We start from the raw sequence: 19,347 nt of genomic DNA, 5'->3' as shown, positions 1-19,347 counted from the left end.
CAGATTTTTCATAAATAAAAGCTGAAGTCTAGAAATATACGGTTAGAATTTCTCATAAACAACCAATATTTTCAGTACTGTACCAATCCTGCTTGTTTCATTAAACCATGATGTTTGTTATCTTTGCGGTCTAGGCCTTGAGAAAAAATAAGTTTAACTATGCCCTGCTCTCCCCACAAGTTTTTAGTTCTCTTTCTAGTCATCAGTAGTTGCATCAGCACACATGGAAACAAGGCACCTTTTGGTCCCCTAAAAGTCTCACCATATCAGGCAAATCTGATAAACATTTGTTCATATCACAAGGGCAAAAGTCATCTGAAAACACAATGCATTTTCCTTTTTGCTGGAAATGATAGTAGCTACAATACCCTAGGACTAAAAAGTGCTCTTCGTATTCAGAGACCACAAAGATTCCCTGAGAAGACTCCCACACACCAATGCATTTGCCCCAAGTAGCTTAGGAGCTGTTGCAAGTCCCCATTTTCTACCCCAGCGATACAACAAACTGGGTGCCCCTGTTCGTCCTGTCCACGTATACACTGTTCCCAACAATGCTGACAGTGAAGAGCTACTGATTCAGAGCTGACACTAAGAAAGCACATGTAAGATTTTCAAGGACAACGATCACTAATTTATAGTCAAATTGTGTATTACCAGATCTGAGACTAGATTTACTGACATATAACATGCTTCACTTAATTCTTCACTTCAAAGTTTGGTCTGAGACAACTCAGTCAGCCACTTTGAAGAATTTCACCCACAGGATATTATCTTTTACACAGACATACATACAAAGAGGGCCTCTACATACTCTTGGAGGGGATGATCAAGTAAAACGAACAAGCAGCAGCTTACTGGCTCTCTTCTACTTGAATATCTATCCCTGGGATTGTTAGTTTGTGATTTTAAGTATTAACACACTATTTCACATGAAAGACTTGTTTCGTTTTTCTACCTGTGATGACATACATATACACACACACATACGTAAAAGCAGAAGCAGCTGCTAACGTACCACTCTGATGAATTCAAACAGTTCGATCACAGCAGAATTGAGCAGATTGTACCTAGTTCCGTTATCCAACAGAGCATTTATAACTGGTTCAAACAGATTTCCCTTGGTGATATAACGGTTATAAAATTCATCTTTTAGGCCTATTATCCTCCTCATAAAGCGAAGAGCACCTACATGAAGAAAGAAAAGAAAAAAATCAAATAATAATTACATATCAGGACTCCAGTCTGCTGCTCTTGGAAAGATCTGAAAAAAACACAGAACTGATGCTACTAAGAGAAAGAAGGGCCCACAAAACAAAGAGCACTGCAAAGTGCTTTGGAAAGTTCTAAATAAACATTTGCAGATAGTTAATTTGTTGTTTTTTCCTGAATTCTTTGACGTTTCTGTGCATGTGAATCTGATCAGGGTCCATTAAGTTTTAGAAGTACAGCAGCAATAAGCTTCAGCACACATGAAGTTAAATTATTAGTACATTCCTGTGCTTCTGTATCTGCTTTCCAGAACCAGCCACTCTTCCTTAAGTACTGTGGATCACAAAGTCCATTCACCTTCTACAAGAAGCACTAGATTTATGAAGCTTTTAGAGATGATCACAAATAATCCCCCCACAACCATATCAAGAGATGCAACCACTTTCCTTCCACCAGAAGCTGCATTGGTCCACATTAACAGACACCTGCCACCTTTTTTTTTTTTTTTTTCCCAAACTTACTAAGCAGGCAGTCTGCAATATTAACACTAATTATGAACTTAGGTATACACTTGTATTTGTTACACATTCCATGCAGTACATAAAACACCTTGAGGAAGGAGGTAATGACAATTCCATACTCACACAAGGCCAGAAATGTATGTTTTGAATTCATCAAGACCAGTACTCTTCTTAGCAAATCTTTGTTCATAATGTAATTCTTGATGTGATACGTATGGTGTTCCACACAGAAAGTAAGCAGCTCCAAAATTAAGGCAAGTAGTTGTGCCGTTTGATAATTATCTATGAGAAAAAGTCAGGCATTAAGATACACTAAAGAAGGGGGAGAAAAAAGTGCTGTCACAGAACAAATCACCACCACCTTCAGTTGCTGTTATGGTTCCTGACATTTCAGCATCACACTGAAGTGCTTTAGCAAGCAGGACACTGCATCAGAACAAAACAAATACTAATTCAGCTTTGTTTTCTTCAGCCACAAAAATCACCCTGAAATGGCAGTGGGGCTTCTTCCATCAGCCAGTTCCTCGTTACAGGTGCCCAGAGTAACAATGCCCGGTAGCGCTAGTCTTTTCATAATGCTCTTAAAGAACCCTGAACAGACAAAAATCCAAACCATAAAAGTTCAGCTATGACTCCTTAGCATATACTCCACTAAGAGTGATTTTTCAGAAGCAAGGTAGACTGGGAAAAAACAACAACAACCAGCCACAAACCAAACACAATAATAACAAACAAGTTAATTAGAAGGAGATGAAAATGTTCTTTCAGCTTCCTGCTGTCTCAAATGAAACCAAAAACCATCTATTGCAATAAAAACTTTTAAAAAAACAATATGGACATGCCTTGTTTTCTATGATGCTATCTTTTTATTTAAAAAAAAAATCCCAGAACTCAAGTTCAATTAAAACTTACCAGGACAAATTGTATTACTCTTATTGGACCCAACTACTGCATCTGATAAACAGAAAATAAAAGCACTGTAAATATTTAACAGATAGGGATAGATAAATGATTTTATCAAACTTTTAATCAACTCAAAACTTTCTGTAAGTTATAGGGAAATATAAATACAGCAAAAATTATAGCCAGCTGACGTTTCATTCAACTTATGTTACAAACTTTTAAATGCAACTATGTGAAAATATATAACCTAGTACTTCAGAATTATTCCTACGTAGCTAAAAGAAAATGCCTGTCCTAATTTCTTCAGTGAATGCTACCCAGTACTACAGATATCCCACAAGTTTTATTTTCATTTAATACACATTTTTTTCCACTTAACACTGTGAGAACATGGGTAAGATCAAATCAAACACTTCAATACACATTTGCAAAACCGTTCCCTTTCATCCCTTGAAAGAGTACTTAAAAAAAAAAAAAGCAGCCTGACTCAGAGGCTGTCATTATATTACATTTGTTTGTAAAGCATTAAACTAGTGAGTGTTAATTATGTGCCGCTTCCTTTACAATTGCCAAGCTAAAGAAAAGAAAAAAGGTAAAGGAGTTCCACATTGTATTTCTACGCTATTGCCAAGTGAAAACTAGTCTTTGGGATGGATCACCTGAGCTGCTAATGACTACAGAGTAACATCATAGCATTTTTGCAAACTTCTTTTCTAAAAAGCACCTGGGAACTACAGACACTCTTTGCTTTACAAGAACTATTTTCTTAAACCTTACTGGTAAAAGTGTTTTACGATTAATGATATACATATACATACATATATATATATATATATATATCGTTATCAGACATATTATCATCATCAGATAATGTTTTAGAAAGCACAGCGCAGAGGCGTTCTCATTCAAAACCACAATACAGGGCAAGACTGCTCACAGAACCCCTACAACAGAAGGAACAATGGATTTCAGGACACGTATTCCCAGCTTGCATCACAAGCTCACGTCTGTTACCAGTGCTGTAAGTTCAAAATATTACAAGATTTTTAAACAAACAAACAAACAAACAAAAAATACTACCTTTTTCACATTTATCTTCTGATGTATTAGCCAGAAGTGGTGCGGTAAGAACATGCATACAATGGTTGTAGAAGAAATTGAGAAATTCACTTTTTTCTGTTTTCTAAAACAAACATAACTTTATTAAATACTGGCATTTGTATACAGCCTCTTAAGAAAGGGTAGTAACACAGAAGACATCCTACAGATAATTCTGACTCCCTCTGGGCTGCCTGCATCTTTTTGATTGGACTGCAACATTATCCTCACTCAAAACATATTTCTTCATTTTGGGAAGAGATCTGAGACACCAAACCAACTTAAATAGCAACAAAAGCCCACCATGGATGCAAAAACATCCTGAAAAGACAGAAGTGACTCAAAGTGCTACATGTTCTTAAAGGCAGTAATTTTCCCATAGTCACCTTCAACACTTTACACCAAAACACCTGTCATCCTGTCCTTTTCCCTACATATAATACAAACCTATCAATATACAAGTAGGATTACAATGTGCTTTCTTGTGATTTGGCTCAACACTGACCCCCCCGGGCTCTCTTCTCCCAGTATTTATCATTCAGCTACCAGGAGTTATGACTGAACTAGTATTATTTCACCGAAGAACTGGACTGCTTGTGTTAATAAATACTTGCACAATGCCACATACACGTACCTTTTATTATCAAAAGTTAATGGAAGTTTATTTTTAGCTTGTTAAATTTCAGTATCAGACCACACGTGACAGTGTTAAAAGACTTTTTTTTAATCCTCTGACCAAAACAACAGTAAGAAAATCACGCTTTCAATTTTGCTGAGACAGTAAAGTGTCTTTACCCCTTTGTATTTTCTTACATTAGCTGTGGCCAACATATTCTCTGGATCTATCAAAGTACGCAAGAGCCCCATTAACTGCACAGCTCCCCCAAGCTCAGGATCAGTATCGCAGATCATCTGCTCAATGACCACATTGATGAGGAGGATATCCTGGAAAAAGAAATATACACAGAGTTTCAATAGTGGAATGACTTCCCTAGTTTCTATATTAGGATGTTTTGTTTATTATTTAAAAGCAAAAAAAAAAGTGAAATGGGAAAACTGGAAGAGGTGCATTTAAACACTGGAGCTCTGTCAGGCACAACCCACCACACTTAAATGTCTCTGCTAGGCAGAGCTACGATTTTATTACTGTACACACATGGGACAGCAACATGCTTAGAAATTTTTATATCTCAAGTCTAATTCTCCTTATGTTTCTACCATCTACACTTTTGGATTAACTGCATACAAAATGCTGAAGAGGTTTTTTTTTTTTTGGTCATTGTTTTGTCTTAAAACTAACATATTCAGTGCATTCAACAAACTCTAACACACTTTTACTTACGTCGTCACTCTGTTGTGCCTCTTGCATTACAAATTCTCGGACCATAGACGGACTAAATTCTACCAGATAAGAAAATATATCTGTAGCAGCAGATCTAACTTGCAAGTCATCCATCCCCTAGTAAAAATGAGATCAATTTATTGCAGAACCATTTCAAATAGAGCTGCAGAGAGTCAGGGAGTTTCAAGTTTTGAGAACATGTTATTACAAAAATTTCTACAAGAGATGCAGTGAACAGTGACAGGAGAAAGACAAAACAGTAAAATGCTTTAAAGGAGAAAAATAATGGGGAAAAAGACTGCAAGGATTTCTGTCAATTTGATGAACCAACTACACCAGTTAATTTGTCTGAGTGAGAGAAATTTTTGTACAGCAAGAATTATTAATTTTCCTTAGGGTATGTAATTTTTTCCTTCTGGTTAAGTGCACAATTTCTAAGCCTAGAAAACTAATGTAACAGGAAACATTAGGACTTGTCTAGGCCTGGAAAAGAACCATGAGACTAGAGTTTGTCTAATCACTTAACATTTATATTACTTTTATATTTACATAACAGTCAATGTCCTTTGGTAACCTCACATGTTGTTACTCTAGAATATTAAAAAACCACAACAACAGAATATACAGTTTCTGAACAGCAACAGCAATGACAATTTGCAATGGTCAAGCAGCAATAGCTGCTTCAACAATAGGAGAGAAAAAGCCAGGTTTTCACACTGCCGATTATGATAGATTAAACTGCTTTATACCACTGAAAATGAGATTAGGATTGGACAGGAACAAGTAACAGTCCAAGATTATCTAAATCTAAAAATACTATTTCAGCACTGCTCCAATAACAACAACAAAAATCAAACTCCAACATGAAGAAGAATCCTTCCAAATTTTACCCCTGTTATCAAGAGGGCTTCAAAGTAAATGCAAAGTAAAAACAGTAATAGTGATAAAGTTGGGCCACTTCAGAAAATCGTAGATCTTCCGGATTCAGGACATCACTATAAGCTGAAGCTTTCAGAGGAACAAAGTTGTCCAATTAAACTTACAGAAAGATGTTTAGCACATCTGAAAATCTGGCTAAATGGCTGGTTTTTTTTCCTCTTTTTGCCTCTTATTAAAATGTCATTTTCGCTTACCATTACAATTTCAAGAGCTGGAAGGATTCCCAACTTCGCCAAAGTTTTAAAAAACGCATCTCTGTTCTGAGGCTGTAATGTCTGAGAAAATGCGCAGAACTCCTTGAAGAAGTTAACCTATAACAAAGGGAAAAAAAACAACACAGGTATTTGATTCAGAACACACTGAAAGTCAGAAATACTTATGATTTGTATCAGAGTCTGTGTGCCGGTGGGTATATGCCTTCCTGTAAAAAAAAGACTCATCTAGTCCTCTCCCCCCAATGTTCAATAGCAGTTAGGCAACGTTAAGGGTAGAAATAAAAGGATAACAAAGGCAGTTAAAAACAGATGAAAAAATCCATTAAGAGGCTACGATGGACCTCAGAGAAATACAGTCATTTTGTAGCTATTTTATTCCACCTAGCATAGGACAGATTTATACTTCTGTCTGGCTTGCCTTTTGTTTGAAAGAACAAAGATGTTTTCTGATAACATACACTCTAGATTTTTATAAAGGCAACTTAAGCTGATAAACATATTCAGAGATAAATAACGTTTGTAAAATATATGCCAAGGGACTGAGAGGGATGACTCTCAGTCATAGGACTGAAAGGCTTTATTGAGTGAGCACGATACAGTGGAGAAAAAAAAACAGCAATTGGATACAGTACATTAAACAGTACTTTTAAAGTACTTTTTAAAGAAAGTACGTTTTCAAGCCTAGGACTCAAGCTTAGCACTAGCACTTTCTCTATAGTAAAATAAGTTACTTAGAACAAATAAATCAGAGTTTTACCTCACAAGAAACATTGTCCTAGGGAGCACAAAGACTACAGTGCATTAGAAATGACTCTAGGGTTAGGGAAATACCTCAGTGACTGCAAAACCAACAGAACACCTTCAACATTTCTACTGCATGTCTGAAGTTTAAAGTGCTCAGCCACCTACTGAGTACGCCAACTCACCAATTCACATCGTTTGTCATCATCTGTAGCTTCATCTGTTAGTTGTGCAAAAACTTCAGACAGAAATTTTTCATCTTCCTGTGTAACATAAAAGGAAAGTGACTTAGACAGCACACCTTACACATTAAAACTCTTATCTTTATAGGCTCTGACACTGTATAAAGTCAGACTGAAGTTAACTATCTGCTCACTTCGTAGAAACAAAAAATGTGCACTAGTAGATTGGGTAGAAAAGCTTTTTTTTTTTTTTTTTTTTAAATAAACACAGTCACCTACATTTTATCACTGAAAAGGAAGTTGCAGCACCCGTCCAAGAGCTCCGTTTCCAACACACAGTCTCAGCACCCGCTCCATATGGCAGGGCTGCCCACTAAGCTGCGGCAGGCAGCATTACTGGGTCCAGTCCCAAAGAACCTCTGGTACTTGTCCTCCGCCAGGCGGCTTGGATGCCTACGGCTCTGCCCTACAACCTGCGGGCTCGCTGCGTGGTTTTTCACTCACATCCAGGCATCACAACACCACAACCCGTCTGTCTGATCCGGGCTTCCTCCCCAGGCCATGCACACAGCCTTTCAGGAAGGGCACCTGCAGGATTCCCCCTTGGGTGCTGCCAAGGGGGCTCTAACCATGGAGCGCCTTTGCTGCTGGCGCCACACCGAGCACTGGGTCACACATCAATTCCTACTTCCCATCTGCAGTGTTTCAATAGTTTGCCACAGCCATGCACCCCCTGTCAAACTTGCTCTCAATAAACAAGCTCCCCCACTTGAGCACAAAGCTCAGCCTTCCCCATCCGGGAAACTTCTCTGATCATTTATTGAGATCATCACTTTGAGATCTCCTGCCAATAGGTACTTATTTTTAGGTGTATATAGGACACCGTTTCTCTTCTTGCCAAGCGTTCCAGTTACACCATGGCTTAACACTCGAGAGGTGCACAAAAACCAGGGTGAACAGCATTGCCTCCAAACAGCTCAGGCACATCCTGCTCTGCACACCGATTTCCCTGCACACCCATGGAGAAGTGCTGGCATTCCTTCACATCAAAATGCCCATCACCTTTTGAATACGGTGCAAATCTCAGAGCCAACAGCAGCATTGTGCTACCGCACCACAGAGCTGGGCAGCACCGCACTGATTCACTGAACAAGCACGAAGGGACGCAGCAGTACTGCGATAACCACCCATGTTACGTTGCATGTTTTAGACAGCAGTTACTTCATACTTAGCTGTCTGCTATTACTAAATTCAATGCATTTTATTAAGCTGAAGTACAGAATTTTTTACAATCACCTGAATGTTGGCCAAAAGGTCACATTTTTCCTCACATCTTAAAATTCTCAAGAAAAAAAAAGTACTTTACAAGCACAAGGTACCTGAATCAGCATCCGACAATGCAACTTACACAGACTTAATAGTTTATTTTAAGCCTTACTGACTTTAACAGCTAAATTAAGTCTGTTAAAAAACCAATCATATCACAACAAGAGGCCAGAAAATCCCCACCACAGACTACTCGGCAACAGACAGATCTCTGGCTTGTCTAGAGCTGCGGCCCGGCGCAGTCCTGATGCCCTAAAGCACAGGGTGGATCTAGGTTTGTTTTCTGGGCTTGCTGCGTTTTCCACATGCCTGCCCTTCCTCCTCAGCAGTGCTGGGTCTGCTGCTCCATGTCACATCGAAAGGGCTTCACTGCAGTAGCAAACAGCCTGGTACTCCTACAAACTGCACTTCCTAGGGAGCTTTACCAGTGTATTTAGGGTAATAAGACTTCTAATTCGTTCACCAAACCCGAAGGGGCTTTAAGATTCTTGTGCCGCAACAAAAAGCTGATTTACACCAGCAGACTGGGAAAGTGGTCCTGAACCTGATGCCCACACTACAATGTAATTTTCCCTAAGCACAATAGCCAGCAACTTCTCTTCCATGTGTGCTTTCTTTGTCACTTACAAATCCAAGGCAGGTCAACTGATTTAGGTGTCAATACTACTTGTAAATCAGCACGCTCATCTCAGTCACAGTCTCAAAGCAGATGCACCCGTGTGCCATACACTCGTCTCGACTATGGCAAGGCCGGCAGTGACCGAGCAGCGAAGAACTGACAGAACTTCAGAGCTTCCTTCAGTGAGTACTACAGGTGACAGTCACAGATCCACTGCTTTCAACTAAGGTGCAAGTAGGCATGCAGTACAGTAAAACTTTGGTGGAAAATAAAGAACTTTACAGGGTTTTAAAGAAAATATCTAAATGGAAGTCATTCATTTTGCTAGTAGGATTTACTTCCTAGTTTCTTCCTGCTATTCAACCGAAGTAAAAAGAAGCCCAAAAGTTTACCCATGTAGTTTTCTGTCTTTTTTTCCCCCCTCCAGTCCTCTGCTGCAATCTTATGGCAATATTATTTCTCCACTGCCTATATCTTTCCACAATTTTAATACTCTCTTCTTCACAAGAAAACAGACACGTTTGTGAAGTTCTATTCCACACAAACGTGCCATTTCCCCAAGTACATGGACCAGAAATAGAATGAAAACATTTTGGTAGCCATTAGTTTGCACAAAAAAATATGAACTGACAACACCCCAACTGTCAGCAAATGCAGCACAGCGCTTCGCTCCAAGGCTCTTCCCGCAGCCTAGCTTCTTTGTGACAATCGGCTACTCTTAAACCTGCTTCTGACTAGGAACCTTTCAGTGAGTTTTTCAAAGCTCTGATACAGTAACATTTTGGTTACCTAGTATTACTTTGGGATATCAGTATGAAGAGAAAACGATTCAAATTAATTCATTAACTACTTTATACTACAACATGAACATTTGAAATTAGTACAATAAGATAATTGCTTACAATCCATTAAAAAATCTGTAAATAAACTCACCTGAAATCTACTATCTCTAAAAATCAAAAATAAAATTAAAGTTTCAGAAATAAAGGGAAAAACAATGCAAATCACTGTGCGTGATTACTTTAGACAGTGTTATAGACCCATAATCAATTTAAAAACTACACCTAGATGTATCTATACATAATCCATCTATACCATATTAAAAACCACTTACCTGCAACATACTGACAATCTCAACTTTGTTGAAGAAAATAAAGGAAGTAAGGGTAGAAAGAAAATTCTCTTCAAAAACAGATGGTGTCGGCAAGATGATGTCCTGAATATACTGTACCCTGTAAGTCTGGTGGATTTTTTGCCTGAGTTCAGAGTCTGTTATAGGAATAACCTCCTTAAATTTTGCTGTTTTGGTCAAGAACTCCCTGTGCCGTTTTGGCTGAGCCAAAGAAGGATCATACTCAAGGCATCCAACAACATCCATAATACACTCATCAGAAAACATCACCTCAAACAGAGTTGCTTTATTGAGGAACAAAATTCCTCTAATAATTTCATACAAATGATGCAAGCCTTCTGTGTTCTCTAAATTCTCGCAGACTTGGAAAAGCTGCAATAGTTTTTTAATGTAGCCTTCATTCTCCAAGGCCAGCGCTAGCTTTTCTCTACGGATGGGTGAGGAGAGAACAGAGGTAACTAGGTCAGCAATCTCTTCAAGTTTGTTGAGTTCACAAGAAGGAAGGTCGATCAAAGGACTAGTTTCAGGCATTTCTTCTATGTGTTCCTCTTCGGACTCGATAAGGTCCTGTGTGACTTCCACTGAAGGATCCTTACCCTGAACCTACGAACAGAGCGTGCACAATTACTGTCTCATCCCAATACATATGCAAGAGTAAATCAAGTCAATAACACATACATAAATCCTTTCATACCTTCAGTTGCCTGGAAAATACCTAACCATGAAGAGGAGAAGTTTGCTGCTTGTGAATCCTACAGAAGTCACTACCATTATCTTAATAGGTATTTCTCAAAAAGTGAAAAAAAAACAAAACAAAACACAAACCACCAAAACCTAATGACATCTGTGAAATAAAGTAGTCTGAAGCACCTTGAAGATAAACACAAAACATACTAGGAAAAGAAAAGATGGGCATAACAAAACCTTCTTCCAGTGTCTCAAACAGAAGTGTATGAAGACTTCAAGTCACAATAAGAGCCCACAGGTGTGTTAATGTTACACGAACCATAACAAAAGGACCAAGAACAAAAGACATGAAAGGGTCATACCCCAACTGAACAGGGGAAAGGGGATGCAATCATCTCATCTCCTGCTCTACAGCGCTTTCCTTCTGCTCTGTATGCCCCTCTCATCTCCTCAGCCTTCTCATGCACCCTATGCTTTTTATTCCCTTCACTGATCCAACCCTAAGATTCATAAATTCCCGGTGGACCTCCCTCACAAAGGATCACCTCTCAGACAGCAGTCTTGAAGTGCTAGGAGTTCTGAAATACAGTGCAAGAGACTAAGGCTAATGTTTTGCGCTGTCTGATCACACAGAGACCTCCCTCTCAGACAGGTGATCAGCTCAACCCCAAACGGGACCAGTGTGAAACCTGGACTATTTATTAAACACATATACTTGCAGTTACTAGCATTGGTTCCTTTCAACAATGGTATTTGAGTACTGGCTGAGAAGACTTGTAGCCTAATGAATGCTAAGTTTAAGAATGCATCTAAATTGCCTACTTTGTTCAAAGCAAACTGCTAGAAAACCCCAGTTCCAAGTATCTTTAGTTACAGCTTTACACTTTTAAAATCTGATACAGTTACAATAAGTTCTGACATGAAAGCCTGGGTTTCTTCTTTTAAGTACACGTCGGTGCAATTCCACTGACTTGTTAATTCCAGAGATGAAAGTGTTAAGATCTATACTCTGTTTCATAATAACGAAGATTGAAATATCCATAAGACATGGATAATAAGACTTAGGTCATGATGAAAAAATGACCGAGATTTTAAGCTCTGACAGCAATGTCACCTCTGCCTCTCACAAAGCAGGATCTGTCTCCTTGTGTGTTAAAACAGATTGTTAGTTCCACACTCCAACTAGTTAGCTCCTTGCAGACTGGGAGAAGGACAATTAAAATCTGGCATCCCCCCAAAAAAAAGAAAACAAGGAAAAGAAAGAAAAAGAAAAGCCACAGAAAATAGTGATGAGCATATGCTTATTTTCCAAATAGATTTAAAAATTACAAACCAAATACGTGAAGCCACAGAAGACACTAAATCATTTGGAAGAAACAGAATATTAAAATATAACTGTACCTGGCAGATTTTCTCCCAAATTTCATCACAGCCAGCTTTTTCTTGAAAACTCAGTGCTAAATCATAATTTTCTGCTTCTGACCAAACAATCAAGGTGTCCTGTACAAGACAAAAAAAAAATTGTTTGAGACAGTTCAGACCTACACCACATATTCATCTGTATTCCATTAAGTCATGCCTAAAGATTAAATAATAATTACACTTGTTAAAAAAAGACTATAAGCCACTGAAATATTAAGTTACCTGTTCTGCTGTAAGGGACATTTCTTTTTTGCTTTATGAACATCCTCGTACATATTATCCATCTATGTATTTTTTCCATACCAAAAACATTTATAATGGCATTTTTCTGCAACCTAATTCCAAGCTGAGGCTCTTGGTTGTGCATGTGAATGCACACATCACAGGAAATTAAGAAGACTTGCAATATAAAAAGTTAAGTCTTCTCATATTTAAGAAGCTGCAAACCAAAGTAAAAGATTACAGTGCTTCCTCCTCAGAAAGGGTTTAATACAGCTGTAGCAATGTGAAAAACAAAGCCTCACCTATTACAAACAGGTGTCTTTTTCCTGAATTCAAAGACATACGCCATGGATTATATAAAACTTGTAAGATACTACTAAAGCTCCAAACATCCTGCCATCAGGTATTTTCACTTGAGCAAATTTTCTTTCCCTCCATTCTTATTGCCTCTATTCAATTTGTACACTTGCACAATACGTCTAGGAATTTGTTGGAATTTCTGAACAGACTTTTTTTTTTAAATGGAGTATTATTAGGTCACTTGCTGCTCCAAGTTACGCATTTTCTTTCAGTATATATCTAACAAAATATTTTATGACTTATTTCACTAAGACACTACTACTACAGAGTCTCTTACTCTGAAATAAACATAACTACCTCATTCAGGTTAGAACAGGTCCTAGACAGGGGGATTCAAACACACACTGAATAACGGCACTTGCACAGAAGAACTGTGTGAATGTAACTTAACTGGCTGGCAGTGAACTGCAGTATATCTATTTGTTCTTTCATTTTTACTCCTTCATTTAAAAGAAACAGAGTCTGCCCTTAATGGAAAGCACTGAGCTCATTGCCCTGTGACCTTAACGCTGCTCAGAGATTTGTTTCTTTTTGCAAGTGTCCTACACCACACTTACACTTTTGTGCTCCTGCCACAAACATTAATAGGTAGTCTGCCTGCTCTTGGGCTCTGATTCACGCGTGCAAGTGGCACAGCTTCATACAGCTGACATGGTTGTGCTTACAGCTGTCCAGCCTCATCTCTGGCTCACGGACAGCTGAACCTGTGGTTACAGCGTGTGAGGTTGGAGTGAGCAGTTGAGCTGGCCTTCAGTGAAAAAACAACTGTAAACTGCAGGGACTGAAAAGCCTGATGGGCTCCCTGGCCTCGTTCAGAATGAACTGTCACAGAAAGCAGATACGCGGAGAGCGGGCCCTCAAGTGCTCACTCTGTATTGCCAAAGGCACTTTTTATTTTGCAAAGACTGAAAAACACACAAGTTTTTGCTATTGTATTTTATATAATGTTATAAAGTATTTTGATGTAGGGTTTTTGAACAAAGCTTTGTATCATTTCCATTCAAGTCCAGGTATGCTGAGCAATGCCAGTTTGTTACCACTGGAAGACACTCTACAACATTACAGGAACTCAGTCAACAGCTTAAAACAGAGTGCCCAAATGATTTAAATATGCTACAAATTAGCAGCATCAACTTGCCTTTCACAAAGTACCCTCTCTAAAAAATGCTCATTTACAGGTTAATCCAAAAATCAGAATTCTTAAGTACAATTTTATGGCAGTTACTCATTTCAAATTTTTATTTTTGTATCTGAAAACGTTCTGTGAAATTATGGATGCCCTAACACTCAGAAAATGGATACACTTCCAGGTAAGCTAAAAACCAGAGGCACCTCAACAAACAAAGAGAGACATGCATGAAGAAGTCCTGTTCATAGCCCAGAATCATTCCACTAACAGGCCTACTGCAGTAACTCAAATGACTGTGTGCATCCATAGAGACTGTACTTAAAATTTTTTGTGACAATTCTCGGGTTACTGAGTAGTAGTTGTTACAATCTATACTGCCCACACGAGTAGAAGTTATGTAAGTTTCTCCAAAAATATTTCGGAAGGACTTCTGAAATATAAACTGTCTGAAGTGTTTCCAGTGTTTCCAGTGAACAGGCACACAGAGGAACTGCACGGAACAACCAGGATCCTTCCTGCTCCCTTTCAAGCACTTCCGCTCACTCTTACCAAGCAAGATGCTGCCTATTTAATCATCTTTATTAAAAGGTAGTTTCATTAGAAAATAATTATCCGACACCAATATAATATTTACTCAGCCATGCGCTTCCTGCATGTCCCAAGATGACTCAAGATCAGACAGATATCCTCCAGACCTAGCTCCTTCACAAGACTACTGCTTCGGCCCGCTTAGATCAGCAACAGCAACATGCCTTCATTCCCTCACACAACACAAGACAAAACAAAACAAAGATTAATTCAAAACAATTTGAGCTTTACGAGGGCAGTTCTAACCCCCCATTGTCAGTACTGGTTTGTACAATGCCTGCTACTCCCTCTCCTGGTTCCAGCACCAGCCCCTCATCCCCCTCCTATGCCAGCACAGGTATGCTGTGCAGGGAACCAGAGAGAGGACAAGAGACAAATAGAAATTAAGCCAGCAACAAGACGTGTTCCAGTGGGATCAGTTCCTACATCTAACCTGCTGTATGGCTACGTGAAGACTCATGCTGGCACAAAGGAGTGAAGAAGCCCCCTGGTAACTGCTCTGGCTGGTGACAGCAGCACCCCCGGAAGCCTGTAAAATCCCAGCCTCAAGTAACTCCACTGATTTTGCCTGAAGTAAATTGCTCTGTTGTCACTTGAATGATGGCAACTGTGTTTCAAGAGCATTTGTACACATTCTTCATCTCAGATCTGAAAACAGATAGAGTGTACCTAAAGGAGAGTTAATATCAGAAGGTGGTGTTTACGATGAGAATTTCTGTAGCTTTTTACTAGTCTTAAACCCATGCAACTGAAAATTACCACCCTTGTAACAAAGCTGGAGGAACAAAGCACACAAACGGATCCATCTGACTTTCACTGAGGCACCCGTACATGCTCCTCTGCCCACATGCCAGGGAACAGCAACCTCAAGGAGAGGGCGGAACAAGACGCGGGTGTGGTAACACCCTGAAAGCGCTCCTGCTGGAGCCTCCAGAAGATACCTTGGCAGCGGCGTGCTCAGCGGAGGCATGCATTTCTCAAAGCCTATGCCCAAAATCCAGGGAGCTGCTAAAGCTCTTTAGGTGTCTCACACTTTTTGCGTACAAAGCATCAGGAGTTCTTTTAGGCTGAGCAGCAGGGCACCCACATCCAAGTCCTCTTCCTATTGCATGCCTAACACTGTGACAAAACTGAATTCTGCACAAAAGCCAGAGAGACCACCAACACGATTCAAGAAGGCAGTATTTATAGTTAATCAATCATTATAGTACTACTTAGTGCAAATAGTATATATTGGGAATTATAAACTGATGCACAGCAACTAAATATTGGGTATTTTTCCACAGAACTATGGTATGCAAATCCAAACTTAAGTGGCAGCTATTCCGTGAGTCAATTCAAGTTATTTTTAAAGAGACAGATGTGTAGGCAGGGCGTGTTTCCTTTTTGTCAAGCTGCACCATGTTGTGGCTTTCCCCAAACCCAAGATCAGCACCTTAATAAAAATCTGCACCTACACTCTGACAAGTCAGTCAGCTACAAAAGCACCTGTCCTGGACAGATGAGCACAGCCTCCAAGTCTGCAGGCTACCTACAGCACAGCAGACTTCAACACTCGACTAGAGACACCAAGACCACCTCTGTTCTTCACTGGTTAACCAGAATATATTGCCTAATTCTTTACGCCATTTTAAATAACATCGGTTCTGAGACACCAAGGTGTGAGTACCACAATCTGAGCTGAGGCTGAAGTTTCACAAACTGCAGCACAGGACTGCTACACGAAGTTTTGATCTTTGCTACTCTGCAGCACATCAAATTCAAAGACAAAGCACTGTCAACTAAAAGCAGTATGAGCTCAGAAACTAGACAGTTCTAGAACCTGCCTCTGGAAATCATCCATCATTATTCCTCTTAAAAACAATGCAAAACATCTCCAGAAGAGTGAGAAGTGAAGCAAAGATTCGGCCACAAGGACACAAAGCATTAGGATTGGTAATAAAAGCCAACCTAAACAAACTTCAGCCTAAGATCAGGTTTTTGGAACTACAACCTAGAAAGCCTTTTCTACAACAACAACAACAAAAAAAACCCAACTTAATCAAGTCACTTGAAACTGCGCAGTTAAGCAAAGAAGGTTTTCAAGTAAGCAGTTGTATGGAGTTTCAGAGCATAAGTTGCAAAAGGAAGCAATTCTAACTTTGCATCAAACACAATCTGTGCTCGTATTTCGTTATGCAGTAGCTTCCTCTACTAAACAGGAAGCAGTTCAGGGCTCTTGCCTTTCAGAACCCTGTAGAGCTCCCACAAAGACCATCCTCTCTTTCCTCAGCAGCCCACCCAAGAAAAGCCTACAACCATCATCTGACTAAATACACCAGTATCTACTGAGTGAAAAATGGAAACCACAGAACACAGCCTTCTGTAAAGCTAGGCCCACAACTGACTCACTCCAGCCAACCTGTGCTCAAGAGCTACAAAAGTCTCTTTCCCCAAATTCTCATGACATAGCTTGTCACCTTTCTTTCAAAAAAAAAAAAAATCCTAAACAAAACCCTTAATGATTTGCATCTTCATCATTTAGGAAGAAAAAAAAAATAGTTCTCTAGTGCTGAAACACTTCTGGATACCATAATGATGAAGAGCAGTATGAAACACTGAACAAAAGAAATAGAGAATCTACTGCAGAACAAAGAGGCAGGAAAAAAAACACGTAATAAACCACGAGAACAATGAAGGCAGAGACACCAGAAATGAATGCAGAAGGAAAAAGCAATAAAAGCAAGAGATTTAGTAAACTAAGTTTTGTAGTGGATTAAACAAAGATGACCTATTAATGTAGCTCCCAACTGTTTTACTTCTTTGTTCTGAAGAAGCCTTACCCCCAGGAGAGGCAACTGTGCAATTAAGCCCCACCATGGTTAGTCACTTTGCTTAGGAGAGCAGAAGGTTCCAGGGCTTAAAACAAAAACTAAACAACAATAAGGGAAGTCCCACAAAAACAAATTCCTTCATATTACTTCCAGAGAAAAAAAAACTCAGGAAGTAAACACTACAGAAATAACAGAGCTGGCTGAAATTTTGCCCTCCTGACGTGTCGATTATTTCATATGAGCAGCTTTTGTCTCTCACTCAAGGCCATGTATGTTTCTAACTAATTTTCATATATATGTGTATATATTAATAAGACGAACATGTAAGCTTCTGGAATACAAAGTAGTGCAGCACCACAGGCTTCTAAGCAAGTTTTTCATCTCTATGAAAAAACAACATTAACAACTGCATGTCTCACCACTTAGCCCTTTTTCTCGAAAACTGTGTAGTCTTAAGCTGGAGAAACCTACGGATACCAACAGTCACTTTGAACATAAAACAACTCCTCAGCATCAGTAATCAGAAAAAAATAAGACCTAGTAAAGATACTTGCCTGCTGCTTTTGATACGCAGTATTTGGATTTATCTTCGATTCTAGCAGTAGCGAACCTGGAAAAGTTATGAAGATATTTACTGAGTTTAACCAAACAAACATTTCCATGGGTCTTACAGCAGCCGCCTGCATGCCAGACAACATATGCTCAATCTAATCCGTATCTTCCAGAAAGTCCTGGAGAACAATCTTCTTTAAATCTAACTCCTGACAAACAAGCCAGGTAAAACAAAATCCAACAGAAACACCCACATAAAAGCACTTTCCTCTTCTACTTGAGACCAAAATTCTCTGCAGCACTATTTTCTCCTTCTGAAACCTGGTGTGACAATTAACTGCTTTAAAGGCCATTTAACAAATCCGTACAAATTTGCACCAGGTAGCATGCTGCACAGCATAAAAATGTATTTGCCCACACGAGCCACGTGGGCCATTTGCTTTTATTTCCTTCAACTGTCCTTCAGAAGTGAATCACCCAGATAGCATGAACCCAAAGACTTGACTTTGTGTATGTGAGCAGTGTATGTATCCTGGCAACAGCTCCCGAGTCATTTATACCAGTCTGAGGTGGTTTATTTAGCACATTAGCACCTGTCGGCTGACTGAACGGCAAGCGCGTACCACGCAAAAGAGAGCCTTGAGGTGACTTCAAAGAGCAATAGAATATAATGGCACATAATTTGATTGCCTTGGAATATGATCGGTAAATTTCTAGGGAGGAAAAAAAAAAAACACACACACAAAAAAACACCACGACCATAATATTTCTGTAGTAGTAAGAAGAGGAAAAGGGCACTTCAGAACATGGTGGGGGGAGGGGGAGGTGTAAATATTCCGAGGCCGAGCAAGATGTCGCCCCACGTAACTTCACCTCCGGCCAGGGCACCCCGAGGGGCGCAGGCTGCGGGGCCCGGGGGCAGGGCTGAGGGAGCGGGGCCGGCCCGGAGCTCTCACCGTCCGCCTCGGCGCGCACCAGCAGCGACATCCCCTTGAGGCGCTCCACGTAGGTGGAGGAGACGTGCCCGGTGCCCCTGTCGTCCCATTGCCGATCCTCGTTGAGGGTGTACACCTTCACCCGCCGCCGGGTGTCCGACATGGTGCGGGCCCAGCCCCGGGCCCGGGCTCGGCCCGCGGGGGGCGACGGGGCGAGGGCGGCGGGGAGCGGGGCTCGGGGCGCGGCCGCTCAGGGGCTCCGCGGGGCCTCCCCCGCGCCGCTGCCCATGGCCGCCCGCCGGCGAGAGGGCGACGCCGCGCCCCGGCTCGGGCCCCGCTGGCGCCGCTCCGGCAGCTACCGCCGCGCCGCCGCCATCTTGTCGGGCGCCTCCCGCCGCCTTTCTCTTCCTCC

At 40.3% G+C, this 19,347-nt stretch overlaps 1 protein-coding gene across 4 annotated transcripts in view; it reads right to left on the bottom strand.

Moving 5' to 3' along the window:
- The window catches only part of PPP4R3B (protein phosphatase 4 regulatory subunit 3B), a 23,358-nt gene extending 4,011 nt beyond the window's left edge, over window positions 1-19,347 (bottom strand). The window contains exons 1-12 of one of the 4 annotated variants that reach the window (XM_048060867.2): window positions 18,957-19,347; window positions 18,003-18,058; window positions 12,316-12,414; window positions 10,210-10,830; window positions 7,154-7,231; window positions 6,207-6,323; window positions 5,074-5,190; window positions 4,527-4,676; window positions 3,714-3,816; window positions 2,643-2,684; window positions 1,854-2,012; window positions 1,016-1,185 (exon numbers count right to left, since the gene is read on the bottom strand). In XM_048060867.2, the coding sequence (XP_047916824.1) occupies window positions 1,016-1,185; window positions 1,854-2,012; window positions 2,643-2,684; window positions 3,714-3,816; window positions 4,527-4,676; window positions 5,074-5,190; window positions 6,207-6,323; window positions 7,154-7,231; window positions 10,210-10,830; window positions 12,316-12,414; window positions 18,003-18,058; window positions 18,957-19,098 (1,854 nt within the window). In that variant the 5' untranslated portion in view covers window positions 19,099-19,347. Of the gene's footprint in view, window positions 1-1,015; window positions 1,186-1,853; window positions 2,013-2,642; window positions 2,685-3,713; window positions 3,817-4,526; window positions 4,677-5,073; window positions 5,191-6,206; window positions 6,324-7,153; window positions 7,232-10,209; window positions 10,831-12,315; window positions 12,415-16,304; window positions 16,409-18,002; window positions 18,059-18,956 lie in introns of those variants that run through there. The other 3 variants (XM_048060866.2, XM_013191120.3, XM_048060868.2) reach the window with 3 other exon arrangements.

The sequence above is a fragment of the Anser cygnoides genome, chromosome 3 (genome assembly GCF_040182565.1).
Source record: "Anser cygnoides isolate HZ-2024a breed goose chromosome 3, Taihu_goose_T2T_genome, whole genome shotgun sequence".
Classification (NCBI taxonomy): Eukaryota; Metazoa; Chordata; class Aves; order Anseriformes; family Anatidae; genus Anser; species Anser cygnoides.
Note: the sequence above shows the minus strand (reverse complement) of the source record. Positions and strands in the feature narration are given on the sequence as shown.